Here is a 23284-nt window from a genome sequence, read left to right on the forward strand (position 1 = left end):
ATATTTAATCTTTAAAACATACTACCACTAAGTACTTTTATGTACTTTTTTTTCATAGATAAACTACCGATTTCCTCACTGTACTAAATAGTAAATAGCAGCAATGCTATTATGCTAATATTGTGTTTATTGTAGTTTTGGTTTGTGTTTATGCATGTTTCTTTTTAGTCCTGAATTTGTTTCCTTAGCTGTCTACTTTAACGCAATTAGGGAAACAAATCAAATACTAAAAAGGTTTGACCTATTTTATTTATTGCAATTGTCAATTTTGTAACTAGCCTACTAAGTTTTTGCTACTATGTTAGCATCTGTTACACAAGTTCTCAAACATACTGTTTTAATTTACTTACATATTATTTATTTACATTTCTATTTACATATTAAAATATCCTTACCACTTTTTTGTATAGATAAACTACATAGCAGTGCATGTTATGGTAAAATGGTGTTAGCTGTAGTTTGGTTTGTGTTTACACAGACATATTTCTGTTTAGTCCTCGATTTGTTTCTTTTGGTGCCTACATAGATGTTACAAGCACAATATAAGTACTTCCTTCAAGTAGTTTGGTAAAAATCCGTCTGCCAAGTGTGTAGTTGTAAAGCGTAAACATTAGCCTGCGGTTCATTATGGCTCTCCCCATAAACACTTGTGCAGATTAGCTTGTGTGTTTCCTCCACAGCTTTTAGCGTAAGAGCTTATTGCTGTAACAGCATACCGGAGGACAGGAAATCAGCAATGTGATCGATAGCAAATCCTTGAATTCTTTATTAGCTGCACTGTTTTCATTGTCATGAAGGCCCGGAGCTTCTGCTGAACGAGTATCAGTGATTAAAGCTGTAAGAAACGAGTGGGTGTGGATGAAGTGGAAATGTTTGTGTGAGAGGTGGAGGAGAACGAATGAGTGGGTGTGTTTCCTATAGAACTTGTACATATTGACGCCATTGAGATAAAACAGACTATAAAACTGAACAAAAGTGCATATGCAGGGGAAAACATTTGAATTGATTAAATACATTCAGATGTTTTCACTTACGTTTGCGCAACCTTCTGTTTTTCCATTTACTAACGAAATGTTTTAACTTGCTGTATCAAGTTAACTCATTAACTCAGCGCCATCAAATGCAAAAATTATGCAAACTGCCAAATAATGACAAATTTAGCAATGGACTATAGACAGTTGTCCAACTGATTTTTAGCACAGTTGCTATTGTCACCACTGACAGAAAACATTGTATGACTGGATTCCATTTATTGTATGAAGTAGCCATTTAGTTTTTTTGCCTGGTGTTACCAATAGAATCTATGCAAAATAGGAAATTGTATTTAAAAATTACATATAAAAATCCTGATAATTTTTAAAAGAATTTATTAAATTTTTACAAATATTATGCACAATATAAATACAGAAAATGACAAAAAAATTACATTAATAAAAGCTATTTTTATAATAAATAAGTACACAATTTAATTAGGGAGATAAAAATGATACAAATAATTTTATTATTTTTATCTCCTTAATTAAATTGTGTATTTATTTATATATAATGATGAATAGAATTAAATTAATATAAATTGTCTATATTTTTCAAATGCACATTTTTATTTTGGGATATAACAGTAATCTATCTGTCTATAAAATATAGAATTCTATAAAATATGCACAATATACCTACAAAAAATACTAAAAAGCGTAAAAATAAAAATGTCATTATTTATTATTAAATGTAAAGTTATTTAATTATAAATCATAAATTAATTATAAATTTGTATTAAACTAAATTATATTTATTTATTTTTATTTTTAAGTGATAAAATGTTTATTATTATTAAAATATAAAATATTTAATTTTATATACAAATAACATTTAAAAACATTTTATATAAATTTATTATATATATATATATATATATATATATATATATATATATATATATATATATATTTAATTATTTGTATTTTTTGAGTAATGAGTTTTTAATAAAAATGAAGTATTAATTTATAATCTGAGCACAGATGCTTTTGACGGGTGTGATGGATATAAAATGGGACATCTCCGGTGGAATATCAAGTGAAAATTTTTCAAGTAATGTTGTGGGAAATGTTGTAAATCAGCGATATATTCTCTCTGTAGTCAGGGCTGGTGTACACCGAGGAGGAATGGGAGAGAGAGTGGAACGAATTGCTGAAGCTGGCCTCCAGTGAGCCGCGCACACACTTTAGCAAGAACGGCAACTGCAGCGGAGGGTAATGCTCACCCACACACCCTCACATATATAGACAAACAGTTACATCTTGTTATGTCACATTCGGTTGTCTTTCCATTCCCACCTACTGTAGAGATGTTTAAGCGCAAACACTTCTTCTTATGCAAATTGTGTAACCATTTACAACAATAGTACAATTTACATAAAATGCTACAGAATAAAAAAAAAACTTCATATCAGCCTCCTACACACGTTTACCCAGCATAACATTCTCATACATACGTTACTATGTATATGTATGTAAATTTTTAGGGCATTAACCAGTATGTCATAGGTGATGTGTAATAATTTCCACTTCAAAGTTTAAAGTTTGGATAAAATGCAGTCAAACTAATGACCAACTATGGACTGTCCCAATACGCCCAGCTACGGATCCCACAGACCCACTCAATGCACTCAGACTGCCATTAGAGGCCACTAGAGATTAACTCCATCCAGTAACCTCACTTAACTCATGACCTTTAGATGGACATTATGCCATTAGACAAAACACAAAGAACCCATCAAGAACCTTCTTTTCTATATACTGTTATAATGCATGGAGAAGAATGCAGGGAAGTTGAGCTTATTTTGTGGTTGAAAAATAATGTTGTGTTCATTTAATGTGTGACGGTTGGACTATTACATTATTTTTGGCTTCATTCAGAATAGCATACATACTGATACTCTTTCTGCAGTATGTTTACTGTACACAGTATGTATATTTTCTGAATGTGTGGAACACTGTGTCCCACAATGCAATGTGCCTCACATTTCCAGTGGAAGAGATGAAAGGTAATATCAGCCTTAATTTTTAATCATCTTTAAAAAAGGCTTTAAATATCTTTTTCTTGATTTCTTTTCTTATTCTTGATTTTATTTTATTTTTTTACACAAATGGGAATTTTGGGTGAATTTATTTTATATATCAATTGTTTAAAATTCAAAATGATTGAAGAAAAAAAAACGTAATTCTATTATCATTTACTGACCCTCATGTCTTTCCAAACCTGTGTGAAGTCAATAGGGTCCAATGCAATGTTACTTTAATATTATTCATATACTATTATAGTTTTTAATAACATTTATATTTAAATTTTATTTAATTCATGTTTCATTTTTTTATGTCATTTTCATTAGTTTTTTGTTTTGTTTCACTTACTAATTTTAGTACTTCAATTTATTCCCATTAGTTGCTGAGGCAACATTTCTAATTTTTATTTAGTTTAAGTTTTTTTAATCAAGTATTTGCATTTTTATTTTATTATTTTATTTCCATTAACAAAAATATTTAGTTTTTGTTAAGGATAACGGCAGTAGCCCATTGGTTTTTGGACCTCAACATTCTTCAAAATATCTTCTTTTTTTTGTTCTACAGCAGAAATAAAGTCGTACAGGTTTGGAACGACGTGAAAGTGAGGAAAGTTATGGGTGAAATATTTCATTTCCAAGATAATAACAACAAAGTAGCTTGCTAATGTTTGAAGCATTTATTATTGCTTATTATTATGACACATACTGTTTTTATTTTAAAAGTAGTATCTAGTATATACTGTGTGATGTAGTATGCAGAACCAGTATGCTAGTATTCCTTCATGAACACCCATAGTTCTGAAAGTAGTGGATTTAGAAAATGATTCAGATTTTTCTGAAATTTTCTTGCAAATCCATAACCATGGACTGGACACACTCACCATATGAAGTGTGTATTTTTTCACTGTTAAAATACTTTTTCCTTTCTCAGTTTCACATGCAGAGACAACTATAAGTAAACCACTTGTAGCCCGATTCCTCTCAAAAGTGTAATTATGTGCCTCTGTGCTGCTTTTGAAACATTTCTTTGTTGTTTGGGTATTCTGACCAGCCCAGCATAGCAACACTGATTCAACCAATAGCATGCATTTGGAGTGTTTGTTCGACCAATGACAGACAGGAGGAGTGTTTGGGTAACCTGTTTGAAAACAGTCCATAGTTTTGCAGTTCCATTTGGTGACGCTAGTGCTACAGAAGTTATTTCACCTTTAACTGAGCATGTCAACCAGTACAGTTGATCTCAGGTCACAGATCAGCGTAGTGGAAACTCTGCGCTGGCAGACAGCAGTTTGGTTTGGTTTCTCCTCTCAGTAGTGTGAACTGAAGCGCTGCGGTCAAAAGAGTTTCGAACTAATCTTGCTTCAGGAGGAAACTTACCCCTTACCTTTCATCTGCCTTCTGAAGTCACGCTGACTGGAAGTGAAAGCATTAACCGCCAGGTCTCTGGTCATACTTCAGAGTCTTCTGGATTGGAAAATATAGCTTCCTGTTTTTCTCAGAGTGATCACGGTTCTGTCTGCTCTCACAATAGTGAGCTAAAAATGAACTGGTTCCTTTTTTGACTTGTGTATGAGAACCAAAAGATTGGTAATAAGTTTCAATAAAACGTTTAGTAAGTCTGATGCAGTATTTTAAAAGCCAAGAACAGTATCAAAAGACAGTGTAACTTAAGGGATGCATTAATAAATCGCTCTGTGTGATGAAGAATAGTCCAATTAGTGATGGTACAGTGCATGAAGGATATTAGTTGGAGAGGTTTGCCTTTTAAAAAGCTTTTTATGTGTTTAGCTGCATTGCCGCAGTGGATAAAGGAAGGTTTTTATTATGCTGGACTCTCACAATATGACAAATATGTCAGAAGTTTTCATTTTAAAGGGATAGTTCACCCCAAAATTAAAATTTTGTGATTAATTGCTCACCCTCATGTTGTTCCAAACCCCTAAGACCTTTGTTCATCTTCAGAACACAAATTAGGATATTTTTAAAGAAATCCAAGAGCTTTCTGACTCTGCATAGACAGCAATGCAACTGACAAGTTCAAGGCCCAGAAAGGTAGTAAGGACATCATTAAAAAACAGTCCATTTTTTATGCAAAGAAAACAAAAATAATTACTTTATTCAACAATTTCTTCTCTTCGTCGTGGTACTGTCATGAATGTGTGCCGAACACTGACACGAAAGAGAAGAAATTGTTGAATAAAGTTATTTTTGTTTTTTTGCGCACAAAAAGTATTCTCATAGCTTCATAAAATTACCGTTGAACTTCTGATGTCACATGGGCTATTTTAATGATGTCCTTACTAGCTTTCTGGGCCTTGAACATGGTAGTTGTGTTGCTGTCTATGCAGGGTCAGAAAGCACTCAGATTTTATCAAAAATATCTTAATTTGTGTTCCAAAGATGAACAAAGGCCTTACTGGTTTGGAACGACATGAGGGCGAGTAATTTATGACAGAATTTTTATTTTTTGGTGAACTTTAACGCCTTTAACGCCTGCATCAATACTGTAGGTGATATTTAAATTTATACTTCTGAAATGTTTTCATGGCATAATTAGGTACAAGATGTTATATTGTTATGTTACTGAATATGCGGTATGAGGTGTTATATTGTTATGTTACTATGTTACTATAAATGTGACTGTTGCTGGTTTTCTGAAGTCAGCGTAGATATTTCGCCACCCACAGTATGAGTGTGTGTGGTTTGGTAGTTAGTACTGATAAAGTGCTTGAAATGAGTAACTGTTCATTTTTTAAAACATACAATTCAATTTCTATTATTTGTTTTTCCAAAAACGCATTTTTCACATCCTAAGCATGCTTTGCATGGTATTTTTAAAAAGTAGTAGGCATATGCAGTAAGCTAGAGAAGTGTGTCCATTCTGAATGCAAGTGTAGTTCATTATAGTAATGGATTTAGAAAATATGATTATCCAAAATTTATCCTTCTGATTCTTAAGCAGTTTTATATACCCAGCCAAGTCAAGTCTAAAGCTCACTTGAATTAGCTGTCAATCTTTAGACATAACATTATGGTGAACTGGAAGCTGCTGTACCTTGAATTAATTTTCTTACTTGCACCAATAAACAAAGAATCATAGTGTTTGTCAAGAATGTCACTATGTGTATGTGTGTCTTTTAAAGGGTGGATAACTCAGAAGACCCGGTTTACGAGAGCTTGGAGGAGTTCCATGTGTTTGTACTGGCCCATGTTCTGAGAAGACCTATCGTGGTGATCGCTGACACAATGCTCAGAGACTCTGGAGGGGAAGGTAAGACTCACAATCAAACAACTAGAAAATGTGCAGTTTTTTATTCATACCACTAGAGGGCTTCATCGTGTTTTCTATATAAAACCTATTTCAATGGAAAGCAACTTTATTTTCTAGTTGAAAACCAATTAAAGCTGTTATCAAGAGTTATTAAACACCTGATAACTCAACGTTGTGTGGCTGTAATTACATGCTTGAATGCTTTTAAAGGATAAAAAATGTAAACTCTGTCATTTACTCACCCTCATGTCATTCCAAGCCATGACTTGCTTAAAAACGTCAGCGTTCAAACTTCAAAACTGACACAAAGCAGAGCATTTGAGTTTTCTGAATCCATATGAAAGTTTTATGTGACAAACTGTTGTCTTGGAAAATACTGACTTCTGCCCTATAGTTCCCCTTGTAATGCTCATGAGAGAAGTAGTTCCATATTCTTTTGATTCAAACCTTTTCAATGAATCAATTCAAGATTCTAAATGATTCATTCACAAATTCGGACTGACCCAAAGATGATCCACTGGAGGGGAAGATAAACATAATTTAAAAAGATTATCTGAATTTTTAGATGAATTCCCTTACCAAAAAGTAGTATACTTCAAGTTTATTTTATTAAGTATACTTAAGTAAATTTCAAGTATATTTTTAAGTATACTTAATGTAGTAAGTATACAACTATCAGTGTACTAGTAGTACACTAGTAAGTGTACTGTTTCAATACTTCTTGGGACTAAATTGGCCCACTTTCTAGTATATAAAAATATACTTTTAAGTATAACAGTAGTACACTTTGAGTGCACAACTAGTTTACATCAATGTTTTTAGCTTGTACTGCAACTATACTACATTTACATTTATTCATTTAGCTGATGCTTTTATCCAAAGCGACTTACAATTGCTATATATGTCAGAGGTCGCACGCCTCTGGAGCAACTAGGGGTTAAGTGTCTTGCTCAGGGACACATTGGTGTCTCACAGTGGATTCGAACCCGGGTCTCTCACACCAAAGGCATGTGTCTTATCCACTGCGCCATCACCACCCACAAAAGTGCACTTATAGGTATACTGATAGGCTAGTTTACTAATTAAATACTTGTAGTAGCATTTTTAGTTCACTTTGAAGTATAGTCTCAGTAAACTAGTTTTATACTGCAAGTATACTAGTAAGTTTTCTTTAAGTGAACTTTACATCATACTTTAAGTATACTACTTTGTCCCTATTTAGGTATTAATTTGTATATATTTTGTTATATGAATATCTGAACATACAAAACATCAAAATAAAGAATAGGGTATCTGCTTGTAAACAAAAACATTGTATTCTATCTTCATGCATTCTTTTTTTAAACACTTGAATGTGGTTACGTTTCATTAAAAAAAATAAAGAAATAAACAACATTTTGAACAAAAAGCTGAAAAAAAGACTATGAATTGGATTCAGAATGATAATCAAAACATAGATGGAGTCGATCAACGCCCCAAAGCTTGACAGTCATTATTACCTCTTCATTGGTCGACATTTTATTCCATAACGTTACATTTACATTTATTCATTTAGCTGACGCTTTTATCCAAAGCGACTTACAATTGCTATATATGTCAGAGGTCGCACGCCTCTGGAGCAACTAGGGGTTAAGTGTCTTGCTCAGGGACACACTGGTGTCTCACAGTGGATTCGAACCCGGGTCTCTCACACCAAAGGCATGTGTCTTATCCACTGCGCCATCACCATCAACCACGTTACACAGTTTCGATGCTGTTTTATGTCAGATGATCGTGTTAGATTACATGTGGAAGTATCTGTTGTTTCGGTTTCTTCTTCACTTGTGTTTTCTGGAAATTCTGTACAGAAGAAGAAGTGCCTCCTAACATATAACAATGAAAACACGGATTGTAAGAGCACAAGTATAGCTCAAATATATTTAGAGAAGTACATAAAGCCCATTTCTGAGAAGTACATAAGTAAACTAAAAGCATACTTTCCTATTTTTAGTTTAAAAGAAGTATACTAAAAGCACACTTGAATAAACTTATTTTTCGTAAGGGTTATTCATTTAAGATTCAGTTCCCCCAATGTCAATGAAACATTTTAGTATGAATTTAGTTTTTAACTTTAAAATAGATTCATTTAAGTGTCATACAGACAAACGAACCATTTGTTGTTCTTATGCCTTGCAGCTTTTGCACCCATTCCCTTTGGAGGGCTGTACCTGCCATTGGAGGTGCCTCCCAACCGCTGTCACTGTTCCCCGCTGGTGCTGGCCTACGACCAGGCCCACTTCTCAGCCCTGGTGTCCATGGAGCAGAGAGACCAGCAGAGAGAGCAAGGTAGACACACAGCAGACCGAATCAAACAATCACATAACATGATGATACAGCCGGGGTTAAGTAACTATGTCTAACTGATATAAAATCCAATGTAGACTCTAAAGGTTTTGCAGTTAATTCCTGCTTTAGGGCAGGAATGCTAAGAAGATGAAATAATTTTACAGGCAATAATTTAGAAAACAAAGCTTATTTAAAATCTATTTTAGATATTGAAGTAAATACAAACCACAAAATGAAACATCTGGAGAAATAGCATAAAAACAGTATCAGTATTGATATTGGATATTTATTTGTGCATGCTTATTTTCACATATTTTTACATTTAGACTACCTTTGCCATCATGCAATAATCATTTAAATCTAATATTTAAAACATGAATAATACCACTGTTAAATGTAATCTTTTGAAAATTTCTAAATAAATATCCATTTTTAAAAATACTTTATAATGTTGTGATGTGATGCCTAAATGCAGTTGTAGCATTTAATTTTATATATATATATATATATATATATATTTATACAAACTAGAATAGAATTTTACTATCTCCTATTTATGTGATGAAAATAAAGAAAATAACTATTAGATTTTTCATGTTTAATCCATTGATGAGGAGATTTTTGTATTTATATTTATCTAGGTTTTTATTTCTTTATTGTGTGTACAAGGGGAATACCTCCATTTTATATGGAATTTATCTATAGTTTATCTATAGCAGAAATTGGTGGCTTATCAACCTTTTTTTTAAATGTGCCATACTGGATAGCACTTAATATGCATTTTTATTATATTATATTATATTATATTAAAGAAGTGACCATTTTTTTTACATAATCTAATGTTGAAATACCCAGCTAGTATTACTTCAGGTTCATTAATCACTCTTGAACTCCAGGTATTCCATGCATATTGTTCATTCATTCCACTGAAATTGTCTAGAATTTTTTGCAAAGAATGGACTTGAATCCATCTAATGCTAAATGAATAATGCAGACCTGAAATCTAATTACCTTTGATCAATTATTAAAAGTACATTTTGTAGACTCCAGTCGATTAGAGATTGAGACAGAGGGGGAAAAAAAGAAAAGGAATTATACGGTTTACTATACTGTTTCAGACTCTCATTTGGGAGTCTGGCTCCCAGTTAAGGACATTATTAGCTGTCTTCTAGACCATTATGGTCTATCTTGCGATCTGTACAGTAGAGTGTAATGTGCACTATAATGTGCCCTGCCCCCTCAGAAGTCTGTCTGTTCACTGCAGTGGTGCCAGTTTGAGTGTGAGGTAAAACAACACACATGCAGGCAGAGATCCACGCATGCTTCTCTCTCTATCTTTCTCTCTTTCTCTCTCCAACCCCCGTTTCACTGACACACTGAAGCTGTCAGTACAGTACAAGCTGTTCTCTTCACACACACACACATACACACTGCAGTTGTCTCACAGTCAAGGCATTTGCTACAACTACCAAGGATGAGCAAAACCTTGCCTGTGGCATGGCCCTTTGGACACCATCAAAAATCAAATGAATATTGTAGGGGACACCGGGGCTAGTTGTCACATGGGCTATATTTCTTTAACTGTTAAGTCCAAAGTCTCATTTTTATCGGGTTAAGTTTTCACAAATGTTTTAGGTCTTATAAGTTTATACCAAAAATCAAATTGTTTTTTTTTCTTTTACTTAGAATTTTGCAGTTTTATATTTGTTATACCATTATACAGGCAAAAGTCATATAATAGTCTGTTTTTTGTCAGGTTCCATTATGACAACTTGCCCCATATATTGTGAAAACATGCCCTGTCATAACAGTGAAAATTTGAATTTTTCATTTTTTTTGTAGTCAAAACAGAACCCTGAGAAATGTTCCTTAGAAAAGAGTAAAAAGTTTGACAACTAGCCCCAGCCACATGTTAGTTTGACAATAAATAACTCTCTAAAAAGCATATTTGATGCACCATATTTTGTGCCATAAAATTGAATATAGACAGCATTGTCTGTAGTTTATGTAAATAACATGTCTGGGTGATATAGAGAACCACTGGTTGAGTGTTTATCCCGCTAGATGGCGCGCTGTCCTTCTGTTAACCGCAGGAAACCTCCTTGCATACCCTCATGTACCCATTGACCCCAAAAGCATGTGGTCGGTTTGAAGCAGTGGGTTGTTGACAGATTAGAGGCCTTCACTGTAGTCACATTTCTCCAGGATATGAATGACTGGCTACTCGGAAAATAAAAGAAAAACACCTTGCACACTCCCGTCTGGAATACCTCCACCTTTCTGTGAAGGTTCCTTTTTTAGAAACGTGTCATTTATATATTATATTATATTATAATTTTAAACTAAACACATTTGACTGACTAACTTTCCTTAAGAATGGCCTAATAGCAAATTTATTCATAAAAGTTATTTGCAGTTTTGTATGGTGAAATTAAACAATTTTTCAAAGTATGAAAAATCAAATACAAGTTGTATAGGTTTCATCCATACAGACTATACTATTTTCTTTTCTTTTCTTAAACAGAAAGAAAAATCATTTAAGGAAAATGACGAGATTGATCACAATTAGTTTTTTTTTTAACTATCAGCAACTTTAAAATTTAAGTCCTATGTATTTAATGACCCAAAATCTAAAATTTTAAAAAATACATCTAGTTGGGAAGCACTACTCATGCTATGCAGTGAGGTGAAGGAGCGCCCGCCTTGGTTTCCTCTGAGCAGAATGAGGTCATCTGTTGCCATGTGTCTGGAGATGGTTAGTGCCATGAGGCCCCATTTACATGTTTACCACTACTTTACACAAATGCACACATTCACACAATAAGACATCTCCCTCTGACTCATTTCCCCAGATTCTATTCTTACCCACTTTCTCTCTCTCTCTCCATCCCTAAAGAACTGCTTGGTCTCTGCCATTTAGGGCAGATCAGTCCAAGCCAATCACTGCATGTGGTTTAGGCCCTAATCTGCTCCTCCCAAACCCCTACCTCCCTTCTTCCACTTCCCGACGGAGAGTCTGTCTCTGTGTGGCTGTCTTGGTGGGTGATACCCCTTCCCCCCGGATCTTCCGCTCGGGTCTGCCAGGGAGTGCCCGTCTGCCCAGTGTGAGTTCAGGTGCCAGCGGTTTCCCGAGAACACTGAGACTCTTGTGTGTGTGTGTGTGTGTTAGAGAGAGAGTTGTGTCAAAAGACCCGTGAAATTTTTCACTTGTGGCTTTCGATGTATGCTAGCTTTGAAGCTAACATCTATATATTAGTGTACTTCTAAACGTTACTAAAATAATTTTGTTTTTAGCATATTTGCACATTGAAATTTGTGTCTTTCTCTTCTACAAAAGCAGAGCAAAAATATTGATGACTCATCCTGCACTTGTGGTCGAGTCAAGTTTTTGTCCTATCAAATCCTTTAGAATGAAAATGGCCCCACCCCTTAATACCACATTCTTCTGACTAGCAATAGAAAATAGCATCATTAGCAGCTGTGATATAAATTAAAGCTTTAAAAAAATTATAAATAAAAGGCACAAGCCTTTCAAGTATGTCTAGTTCAAATTTCCTGTTTCAATAGGAAATGTGTCTACACTGGAGAAGACTGAGTGAATTTATGCTGTCTTTAAATGACTAGCCAATTTGTAGGCTCTCTATGCTCTTGTCGTTCTTCATAAAAATTTAAAATGGATGTTCAGACTCTTATTTACATGTGCACACATCTGTTTCATTCACTCATTCTCACTCATTCATTAATCCCTATGTTGTGTATGAAAGTTGAGTGCACAATATAAAAAGTTAGTTTTATATTATAATGAATATGCTGCCTACAGATTAGCGAATAGTTTTAAATCATTCACCAAATTAACATCAGATATCTATCATCTTTTGTAAGTTAACTGCCACCTCAGTAAATTTGTAAGACATTAAACTGAGTTAATGCCTACATAATATGTTTTAATATTAGTGAGTGTATATCGGATTTTAAACTCTTTTGGTGATTTAAGGCCCTTTTGAAGTTTTATTTTTTTCCTGCGAGTTACAGACATACTGAATGGTTTCCCTGTGACGTGCCATGCTAACATTTCTTTAATGCACCTTCATTTTTCTGTGGTTACACTTTAAATGACACCAGTCAACCAACAGGAAACATGCGTTGCTATTTTAAGACGCGCCTGTCCAGCTTTACGAAGTCCTCTATTTTATTTGGCATTTGGCAAGCAGCTTTTAAAGTTTCATCTTGAAAGAATGAAAAACCTTCTTGTGCCATGACCAATTTATGCCAAGCTTGGGTTAAAAACATCCAGATTCCTCACATCGCAATCAGCGGTAAACATCAGGAGGCCTACGGATATTTCCGTATACAGATTGCGTGTTTTATGTGGCTCTGGAAAATATGTAGGCAATCACATTCCCACGCATGTTTCGGAGATTCACGATGAAGCTTTGTTTAGCCTTGCGATTATTGTTTACAGTGGCTGTAAAATACACAACTGTGAACGAAAACTCCTAAATTCACACCTCATCAAGCACAAGAACGGTTTGCGTGACTAAAGTGGACTAATTGTTTTCCTCGGTGGGTGCAACTGCAGTGATTGATATCACCCACCAGAGGGGGGAGAGTCAAGAAAACCACTACGATCCTGGGAAATAATGCTTTGGGAGTCACTCTCAAAAGGATTATATCACACATGCCTCACATGACAGATATTCCCGCTCATTGCCTAACTTTCCTGAGGCGGTGCCATGTCGTGCAGCCAGACCCACTCGGCATACATCAACCTCCCCCTCGTGCCAACAGAATAAACTCTGCATGTAATGCGCTTGTAATGTAGCATGTTAGACTCCATGAACAATATTGTCTGTCAACAACTTCTGTTTGTATTATCACCGCAGCGCTAGGTCAGTAGGTCAGTCAAGGACAGGTCTACATGACTGCCAGAGGAGATACAAAATACATTACACTCTAGTCCCTCAGGGTAGAACTGGCAGTGGCGGTGTTTGGACCTGGAACTGGCCCAAATGGTAACAACAGTGCGAGATGAAGCGTGTGAGTGTGTATGGCAGGCCAGAGAAGGGAGGACAGCTGCAGTGTAGGAGTCGGGACACAACCCCACATAGCTCCAGCGTTCACTGTCTGACCCTTCTCTGGTGGGAAACTGTATCTGTGTGTGCGATGGGGAACACAATGGGGTACTTGTTGGTTAGGTCTATGTATGAGTGCATGCCCACGTCTACGATTTTGTGTGTTATTCTGAACAGTGTGTGCTCTGCTTTGGGAATTCCACTTACATTTCTTTCAGTTTGGACTTTGGATGCTCTTTGTTGTCCTGGTGTGACTCCCCAAGAATTTGACCCACAAAATGCTGGAAGAAACCTCATAGCCTCAAATGTGTCAGAAGTTTATGTGTTTCAATAACAGTGAAAAGAACGTCATGGTTGGGATAAATGATTTTGGCAACTTAGATGTTTTTTTTGGATCAACATCTTTTGTTGGTCTTGGAGCAACATTCCTTTTAAAGAAACATAGTTGTAAATGAGATTTGAGATTGCGAAGCAATTAAATATTCTTCTTTTAGTCAGTGTTATCTTGGCTTTATTTCCTAAAATGTTTCTTTAATTGCCAAATTCCTGTTGTAGAACTACATTAGGCTACCCATTATCATGAGGAGAGACTTTGATCCTCCAATCAGCAAGAAGCACATTATAACAGCTTGGCAGCGACCTCCCATCCCATGGAGTTTTGTAAATGACATAATTGAGTCAGAATCGCTCCATGGTCCCAGGCCGAGACCACCTTGTCCAGACGATTTCGCATGATTGTTTTGGTACGATTGTCATGTTCATATATGCCTAAACCATTTGATCTAAGAAAGAAAATGTGCCAGGTTCAAAAACATATGCGCCAAATGAGTCAGGTGTGAAAACAGCATTAGTACCAAGCCTAAATTTGTCTTATGTAGCCATCTGTTTGCTTCAATATGATTTGAAAGTGGTCACAACCTTTTCAGTAAATACGTTCTGCTTCTGAAGGTTACAGCTAAATCTTTCATTTAGCCTTTTTGTACCTCAGTTTTTTTCTTTTCTTCAAATCAAAGTTTGCAATGTGATTATTCATCTCTGTGCTCTTTGGTTTAACTCACTAAGCTCCACTGGAGGAATTGAATACAACAAAAGTAGCCAATGACAATTGTGTTCTTCTGTCATCCTCCCCAAACCTTCACAAAAAAGTACTGTGCTGGTACCATGATACGGTAATGATATGAGATTGTAATTCCATGGTGGATAATAATCCCTTTGTTTTTTGAGAAAACTTACAGAAACTGAATGAAAGGTACATATTCAAGACAAAATGTGCTTGAAGGGAATAAAAGTTGGAAATTCTTAGAGGATGGACTGAGATTTTGGATTGTATGAATGTTCAGTAGACCAGCTGGACATTTTTGGCACTTCTTGTTGCCAGGATTGTGAATTAAAAGACGTGGGTGGGAGGCAAAGTCGTGTGTTGATTGAAAATTCAACAGGGAGGAAGTGTGCTTCAAGCATGCTCATGTCTTACTGTAGAAAATGGCTAGATGGTACACTTCTCTACAAACTAGGGTTGCATAATTAAAAAAAAAAAAAATTATTTTGACATATTGTGATTTGAACTGCTATTTTTTTAATAATAGGTTTTATAATGTTCCTCAATCCATATATATATATATATATTGTGTAATCTCTTTTTTGTGATTGTTTGTGTCATATTAGTAGATTTAAGTATAATAACTTGCATCTGTTAAAAATGTGTATCTTGAACATAAATCTTGTAAATTTTGTGGTATAATAATCTTACATATCCATAATCACGATTTGATTTTTTCTACTTTTTATCAGCCCTACTACAGACACTTTCTCTCTCCTTTGACCTTTTCTTTCTTTCACACACACATTTATTCATTACTTGACTCGATGTCTCTCACTCCTACTCTACATAGTGTCATTTAAATGAGTCATCGAAGAGCAGTATGTTCATCATTGGTACACCGTGAGTTCTACCCAGCAGTCACCTGGCAAATGGCAGGCCATTCATGAGGAGAGGAGACAGTTTGTTCTATCAGTGTGTGCGTGTTTGTGAGTGTATGGTTGTGACAGAAGGGGTTGGAACGTCCTCTGTTCAAACATGCTGTATTTTCCAACAGTCACGATAACTCATAAAAAAAGCGCTATACAAATAAACTTGATAACTGAATCTCTTTCTTTATCTCTCTTCTTTCAACTCACTCTCTCTTTTCCCTTCCATTCTGTCTGGTGCCTGTGGTTTAAAAAGACTAGTCAGGTACAGTGACAAATACTGTAACGGGAAAGGGAGAAAAAGAGAAGTAGTTGGAAGGATGGAAGGCCGTGATATTTTTTTTAGGAAACAGTGCCGCACCCAGGCCTGTTAACTTACGGTTAACATACCCCTTGATTAATGTTGAAATGTTTTTCCTGTCAAATGGGTGTTGGAATCATGGAAATATGATTTGTGTTTCTCTTACATAAATTTAAGCCATTGTGCACTGATAAACTTCTCCTGCTAAATCAGATATGATGGCTATGGCACAGATAAGTAACATCATCCATAATCACAGAATCTTCATTTTTGGGTGAACTATTCATTTAAAAGTACAGTAGCTAAGCAGTGTAATCTAAACAAGTACACCTCTTCCCCCTAGTCCTAATGTCCAGTCAAAAACTAGGTCCACTGTTTGCTTGAATCTGTTTGGAAACTGGTTGCAACCTGGTTTTGAAGGTTACATCAAAATCTTTAATCTCGTCTTTTTGTCCCTCCCTTCCAGCCGTCATCCCACTGACTGACTCTGAGCACAAGCTGCTAGCGCTGCACTTCGCGGTGGACCCTGGGAGGGACTGGGAGTGGGGGAGGGATGACAACGACAATGCTAAGCTGGCAAAGTAAGACCCCATCCTCCATCCACCCCTACAGCAAGCTTAGAGAAATTGAATATCTTATGAGCATGTTCCAGCCAAAATGAGGGGTAATTAAGACAAAGGTCAATTGAGGCCAAATTAAGGCCTCTCTATATATGTTATCTCTACCATATGAGGGATTAAATTGGACTAAATCTGTCCAGAAGGTCCCAGCACATGGAACCAGCGCATATTATCCTCATAGAGGTCGATCGGTGCTTGATTGACACATCTTAAAGATCCATTCAATCACCTGTACATGTTCCAAACTTTTATCACTTGCATATTCTTGCATTTAGTCTTATGGTTAAGATCTGAGTAAGTTTGCAGAGGTCTGTCAGTTAAAGCATATATATAAACCACCCCAGCCATGACTTGCAGAAGGAAGAACATAGACCAAAACAAACATCTGTGCTGAAGTAACTGTAATGATTTGGCCCCCAGTCCATTAGCTCCATTATGGACTGATAAATACAAACAAAATACAATACAAACTATCATTCCCTGGTGACTAGATTTATGCACTGATTGAGTTCCTATTTGCATGCCTCAAATTGTTTGTAATTTCTTCCATCCCCTCATTGGCACATAAGAGATGACAAGAATATTCAATGCCTCATTCGAGCTGATAAATCTTTTGAGCTACAAATTAGGTTTTAGAAGAGATGTGTGACTATGTTCTCCTCTCTCTCTAGTCTTATTCTATCACTGGAAGCTAAACTAAACCTTCTGCACAACTACATGAATGTAACATGGATTCGAATTCCTTCTGAAACAAGGGTAAGTGGTCGTCCATTTATTGATTGACAGGGGTTGCAAACCCTGCTCCTGAAGACTACCTTCCTGCAGACATATGTTTCAACTCTGCTCCAACACACCTGGATATGTTTTCAAGTAATCCTGTAAAACTTAAATAACTGGTTCAAGGTATAATTGATTTAAGGATGGAAGCCCTCCAGGAGCATGGTTGTTTCCCCCTTTTCTAAAATTTTTGACTGCAGTACTTGCTGCTGACTACAGTTTTGAGTCCTAATGGCTGATCTGTCTATTACAGGCTCCATTGGCTCAGCCCGAGTCGCCCACTGCCTCTGCAGGTGAGGATGTACAGTCTCTGGCAGAATCCATGGACTCGGACCGGGAGTCTGTTTGCAGCAACTCCAACATCAATAACGGCAAGTCAAGTAAGGAGAAGGACAAGGACAAGCAGCGAAAGGACAAAGACAAAACAAGGGCAGACTCAGTGGCCAACAAACTGGGCAGCTTCAGCAAGACTCTGGGTATCAAACTTAAGAAGAATATGGGTGGCCTTGGAGGACTTGTTCATGGCAAGATCAGCAAGTCCACTTCAACAAATGGTCGAACGGTAGAGAACGGAGAGCAGAAATCCAAGAAAAAGGACTCGAAAACACGAAAAGGGAGCAAAGAGGAGTCAGGCCAGTCGGCCAGCACATCCTCCTCAGAAAAGGCAACCAGTCCCTCTCCTACAGACCATGCTTCTGGTAGCTCACCTGTTGAGAGACTGCCAGGATCAGGCAAAAACTCTGGTGATCGGACACTGGACAACTGGAAGTATAGCACAGATGTCAAACTCAGCCTGAACATACTTCGGGCAGCCATGCAAGGTGAGCGCAAATTCATCTTCGCTGGGTTGCTGCTCACCAGCCACCGACACCAGTTCCATGAAGAGATGATCAGCTTCTACCTAAGCAGTGCCCAAGAACGCTTCAGTGCTGAGCAGGAACAGAAGAGAAAGGCTGAGGCTGAGAAGAAGCCTCAGACCAATGGGGTGGCACTAAAGAAGCCTGAACAGGAGAGTATTTTCCAAAGGGAGCGTTCAGATAGCTCTCCACCTGAGAGTTGCTCACCGGTGTTGCAACCTAGCCATAATCCTTTCCAGGCTGTGAAGGTCCAAGAAAGGGGAAGCCCAAAGCTTGCTGCTTCCCCTATCCAAATACCCATCGCAGCTTCCATCCCAGGATCATCCATGTCCCCTGTCCCTTTCTCCTCCCCTAGTAACGGTGCTAAGAGACCTGGACCAGTCCCTGTTTCAGCTCACTATAGCCATACGCCACCTATCCAGAGGCACAGTGTCATTCATCTGAGGGATGTCAATGTGCAGTCATCCAGCTACCAAGATGAGTCTTACAAGCCAATGGTCGGCACTCTCAAAACTTGTGCCACCTACCCCCAGCAAAACCGCTCACTGTCCTCTCAGAGCTACAGCCCAGCCCGCATGTCTGGTATCCATACGATTAATGCCGTAGACACCCTTCCGTACAACATGCCTGGGGAACATAAGTCCCACACTTATACCAACGGCTTCAACACTGGCGACATCCGGGACTGTCTGGAGTTTGCAGATGAGGACCCGGCGCCCCATGCCTGGCTGGAGCAGGACAAAACCAAAGGGCAGAGTGGTGTTTGCCCAATGTACTGTTTTCAGCAGAAACGTTGCAGGAGGGAGAACTGCACCTTCTATGGCCGACCCGAGACAGAGAACTTTTGCTCATACTGTTATAGAGAGGAACTGAAACGCAGGGAACGAGAGGTGAAGGTGCACCGACCTGGATAGCCCTGCAAATCCGCACACATATATAGCCACCCCCAATGTGTGTGAAAAAGAACAGCAACACCACCACCTTTTTGCACTTTGCAAGCGATACAAAGAACTGGCATAACATTTTCCTACTATATTTAAGATCGGCCTCCTTGTATTCTTGTTACTTTACTCTCAATAGCGAACGAACACTGCTTTACAATGACAGGAAGTGCAACCAGAATCAGTTTACAGCTTTGGCCAGAGATTGTGTTATTGTTTGTCCTGTGTCCGATTTAATTCAATCTTTTACTTGTTCTAGAGTAAAAGCTCTCGTCTGTGCATTTTGCTCAGTCTGTGTTGTAAAACTCCTTGTAAAGAGATGTAAAAGCATACGTCAGTCTCTAATGGAGCTTCCCAAATCATGGAAGGGAGAATTCTGTTTAGAGGTCATTATAATGCAATACTTCACAGCATAGCTCTTTTGAATCTTTATATTAAATAACATTGATTTGCTGTGTATTGCAAATAATTACAAAGGGAGGGAGATGCACTGTTCAGCACTCAGATTTTTTTGAAAGCAATAAGTTTGGTAACAACCGTCAGTCCTCCCCTTTTTATCTATGCATTCATGACGTCAGCCATATTCTACTTTTCCCCATTTGATTCTACGGGATATAGATTATAATAGGTCTGCTGTACAGGGATTATTATGGTGGAAAATATTTAATATGTGGCATATCAAAGTGTGCTTTTGGATTGATCATGTGGTGTAAATATATATATATGTATATATATATATATATATACTACAGTATATTGTAATATAAAGTGGAAGAGGGTTTGCATTCCATCATTATATCAAATGAAACCTCACTGTTGTGTGCTACTTGAACTTGACATCCGATACAGTAAGCATTTGACTTCCATTCATTGCTTTCTGTATTTGCAATATATAACAGTCATGCTCGCGAATGCTAAATTACAAGAACCACCTTACCTGAGGATATATGTGAAATGCAAACCCTTATATGCTTTAGCTGTGGACTAAAGGTGAAAAGCTTATGAAACTGTGTATTTGTCAACTGTTTTATACCTTAACTGATGACACAGCTTGGCTACAAGCAACTGGCAACTGCTCATCAACATTCTTTAGCACTCATGCTAACACTGCCATGCTAGCCTTTCATGTGCCAAAATGGTCCTTCACCTCGATTTCATATGTCCTCAGGAATATTAGTCTTAACCACACAATTGTGATAATAATATACATAGAAACATCTAAATATATAAATGTAAAATTGGATATTTAAAGGTACAAATCTACCTCTTGAAAGCGTTTTAGGTTTTTGACTCATAGATTACATAGCAGTGTAAAATGTCCTTGGTGAAATGTGGAATGTTAGTAGCTGAATTTTTCATGTGTACAATGAAAACGAAAATTCGGAGACACAACAAATTCACAGCCAATTAGAACATGTTTTATGTTTAATAGACCAATGAGATTGCACTGTGGGTGAAGCAACCTAGTGAAACCAAGCGATAGACAAAATATTCATATGTTGCTTGACCTGGTCAAAAGTTTTAGTTTGGACAAAATCTCTGATTAATTTATTCTTTGTCAGTTTGTATCACGGCTGGACATAATGCCAAACCAAATCTCTAAATGTAAAATTGGACATTTTATGACACAAGCCAAAATTGATCACAGCAGTGCAAAAACCATTACAGACAACAACATGCTAAGTAACTAACTGGCTAACAAACATACATGCTCGAAGCGCTTGTTCTCATTATGTGCTAGAAAATCAGGATGTTACAGATAACTGCGCCAATCAAGTCAACTAGCGACTAGCATGTTAGCCACTTTGTGTGCCTCTGCTAAGCAAAGGCCCAACCAAGTGCTTTTCTACTTCATGACAAGATTACCATAAGAGCAGCGCTTGTTGTGTTTTGTTGTGTGGCGGTTTCCAGGTAACCAACGCCGTTTCTCTGTAAGTGTTTTGTCTTTCCTGGCCAAGGATGTCCACTGCTTCGTTCTCTTCCCTCGTTTCTACACCTCTACAATCATGTGTCTTTCGCTTCCCATCTTCCTGCTTTTCCTCTCCCTCCTTTATATTCGACAAGCTCATGGAGCTTGCTCACCGTCTTAGAATTGTAAAATATGATTTTGTATTCATTTGAGAGTTTTACACTACTTTAAATTATTAATTTGCACATTAGGTACCAATGTAAATAGCAGGAGAAAAAGAGACAAAATAAGATTAGTTTATTGTTAAAAACGGTGTCTGTGTGGTTCTTTTAATTGTTCCTGTGAAAGAAAGGTGTGCGCCTGTGTGCTAGCATACTTGCATGTCTGCGTGTGTTTTTCCTCAACGTTCTGTAATTTGAGCTGCGCCCTCGGCTGCTGTTTCAGTCTTCAGTATACAACACCCACATTAGACTGTCTGACTTCTCATATGATTGAGTCCGCAAAACTGGAATAGAATCTGGTGTAAAACTTCACGTCTAGTGGTGTCCGGCTTTTATATCCCTGCAGTAGTTGCTGTCAGTCGTGGACTATGGCATTAGCATGAAACACAGCACCAAACAGCTGCCCCACCGGTCACCTGTTTAACATCTGCCAAAAAAGTCTCGCCCTGACAATGAACTCTGTTGTGTTGCATGTTCACTTAAGATGGACATTCTTTGCATACTATACACAAAAGATTTTAGAGGCCCGAGACTTAAAATGCAAATCAGGTCACTTTAAAGAACGGGAGGTAAATAACTCTATGATTTGGGTCACCCTTAAAATTTTAGTCATGCATATTTTAAGCCCCTCTCCCTTTGAGACTGCAAAATATCTTGAATTGCAAAACCTGACGGTGGCTTATCTGTTATCGTCAAATGTCATTTGCATCATGTGTGAGATGTTTTAACGACTGTCGTGAAACAGGATACTCTCAAGATTTTGCAAAACGATCATAGACACACCCACACATTTTACTGAAGGCACATGGTATGGAAGATATAATTCTGCTGATGCAGAAACTAGGGCACTTTCCCAAGAATTGAACCATGTTCCAGCTGTCATAAAGATGTAAAATGACTTAGCAACTTGTTCACCATAGTTTTAGCAGTGGATTTCAAAGAGACTGGGGAAGTTGGGGCTTCTTAACAGTATCAAGTCTTATACTTATATGTAGTAATAATATTGACCTAATTTATGTTTTATTTAGGCATGGTGGGAGTCTCAACAGTGTGATTCTGTGCCCTTATTTTACCTTATAATCATACAATAGTATACAACACCAACATGGACACCCTAAAGCCACATTTACTATCTCCAACATTCACTTATGATTGTCTCATTTCTCTCCTAATTGCACAGAAGTTTGAATTAGAATCACAACTGGTCTGGTGGCCTCATATAGTCTAGCCGCAAAAAGTAAAACATTTTGAAGCATCCAAAGTCTAAATCCGAAATTTACACACGCATATGATCAGGAACTCCATGTACTTCCATTGTAAATGGAAAACTTCCGGTCTGTCATTTGTTGGAGATGAAAACTTGAAAACTTAACCTTTTGATTTTTTGTTCAGTAATTTTAATGTTTGCCTTTCATGACAATTCATGGGATTGCTGTCAGAATTCACCAAGTCATACAATAGTGTAGCACTGCTTCTGCTTGTTTATCACAAGTACACGATTGTTGGAACTTGTACCGTATTTGTGCATAAAAAACATGCATGCAAACATTTTATTAGAGAGGTATTTGAGCTCATTTTCACATCTCTGATGTTTGATTGAAGGTGCTTGATTGGAAACTTGGCAAATACAAGCATAATGTGAGATGTTATCTCTTCTGAAACTCTCAAAGACACATGTGTGAGATTACTTAGATCTTTTTCTCTGAAGAAACATCTGAGCCCTTTTCTTGTACTATGTTCTGAACATGAAAACCAAAATACTACTGACATATGTGCAGGGCCCTGACCTCTCGAGGGGTAAGTAGAAGGGGAAAGATGTTTTTCTTTTCAAGGAGGCACGTGAACTCATCTCCGTTCAAAGCAGCACGCACGGAGATGCAAAGACACACTGCCATCTATCAATCAGCAGAACGGCCCCTGTACGGCTCTCCCATGACCTAGTTTGCATTTGTGCACAGCTCTCT

The 23284-nt window shown here is 37.1% G+C and overlaps 1 protein-coding gene across 2 annotated transcripts in view; it reads left to right on the forward strand.

The window, feature by feature from the left end:
• The window catches only part of LOC306866654 (OTU domain-containing protein 7A-like), a 37685-nt gene extending 18369 nt beyond the window's left edge, over positions 1 to 19316 (forward strand). Inside the window, exons 6-11 of one of the 2 annotated variants that reach the window (XM_079411930.1) lie at positions 2134 to 2246; positions 6202 to 6329; positions 8505 to 8654; positions 16462 to 16576; positions 17287 to 17371; positions 17646 to 19316. In XM_079411930.1, the coding sequence (XP_079268056.1) occupies positions 2134 to 2246; positions 6202 to 6329; positions 8505 to 8654; positions 16462 to 16576; positions 17287 to 17371; positions 17646 to 19163 (2109 nt within the window). In that variant the 3' untranslated portion in view covers positions 19164 to 19316. The remainder of the gene's footprint in view (positions 1 to 2133; positions 2247 to 6201; positions 6330 to 8504; positions 8655 to 16461; positions 16577 to 17286; positions 17372 to 17645) is intronic. The other variant, XM_079411931.1, reaches the window with a different exon arrangement.
• The last annotated feature ends 3968 nt before the right edge of the window (positions 19317 to 23284 follow it).

Source organism: Barbus barbus, assembly GCF_936440315.1.
Source record: "Barbus barbus genome assembly, chromosome: 48".
Classification (NCBI taxonomy): Eukaryota; Metazoa; Chordata; class Actinopteri; order Cypriniformes; family Cyprinidae; genus Barbus; species Barbus barbus.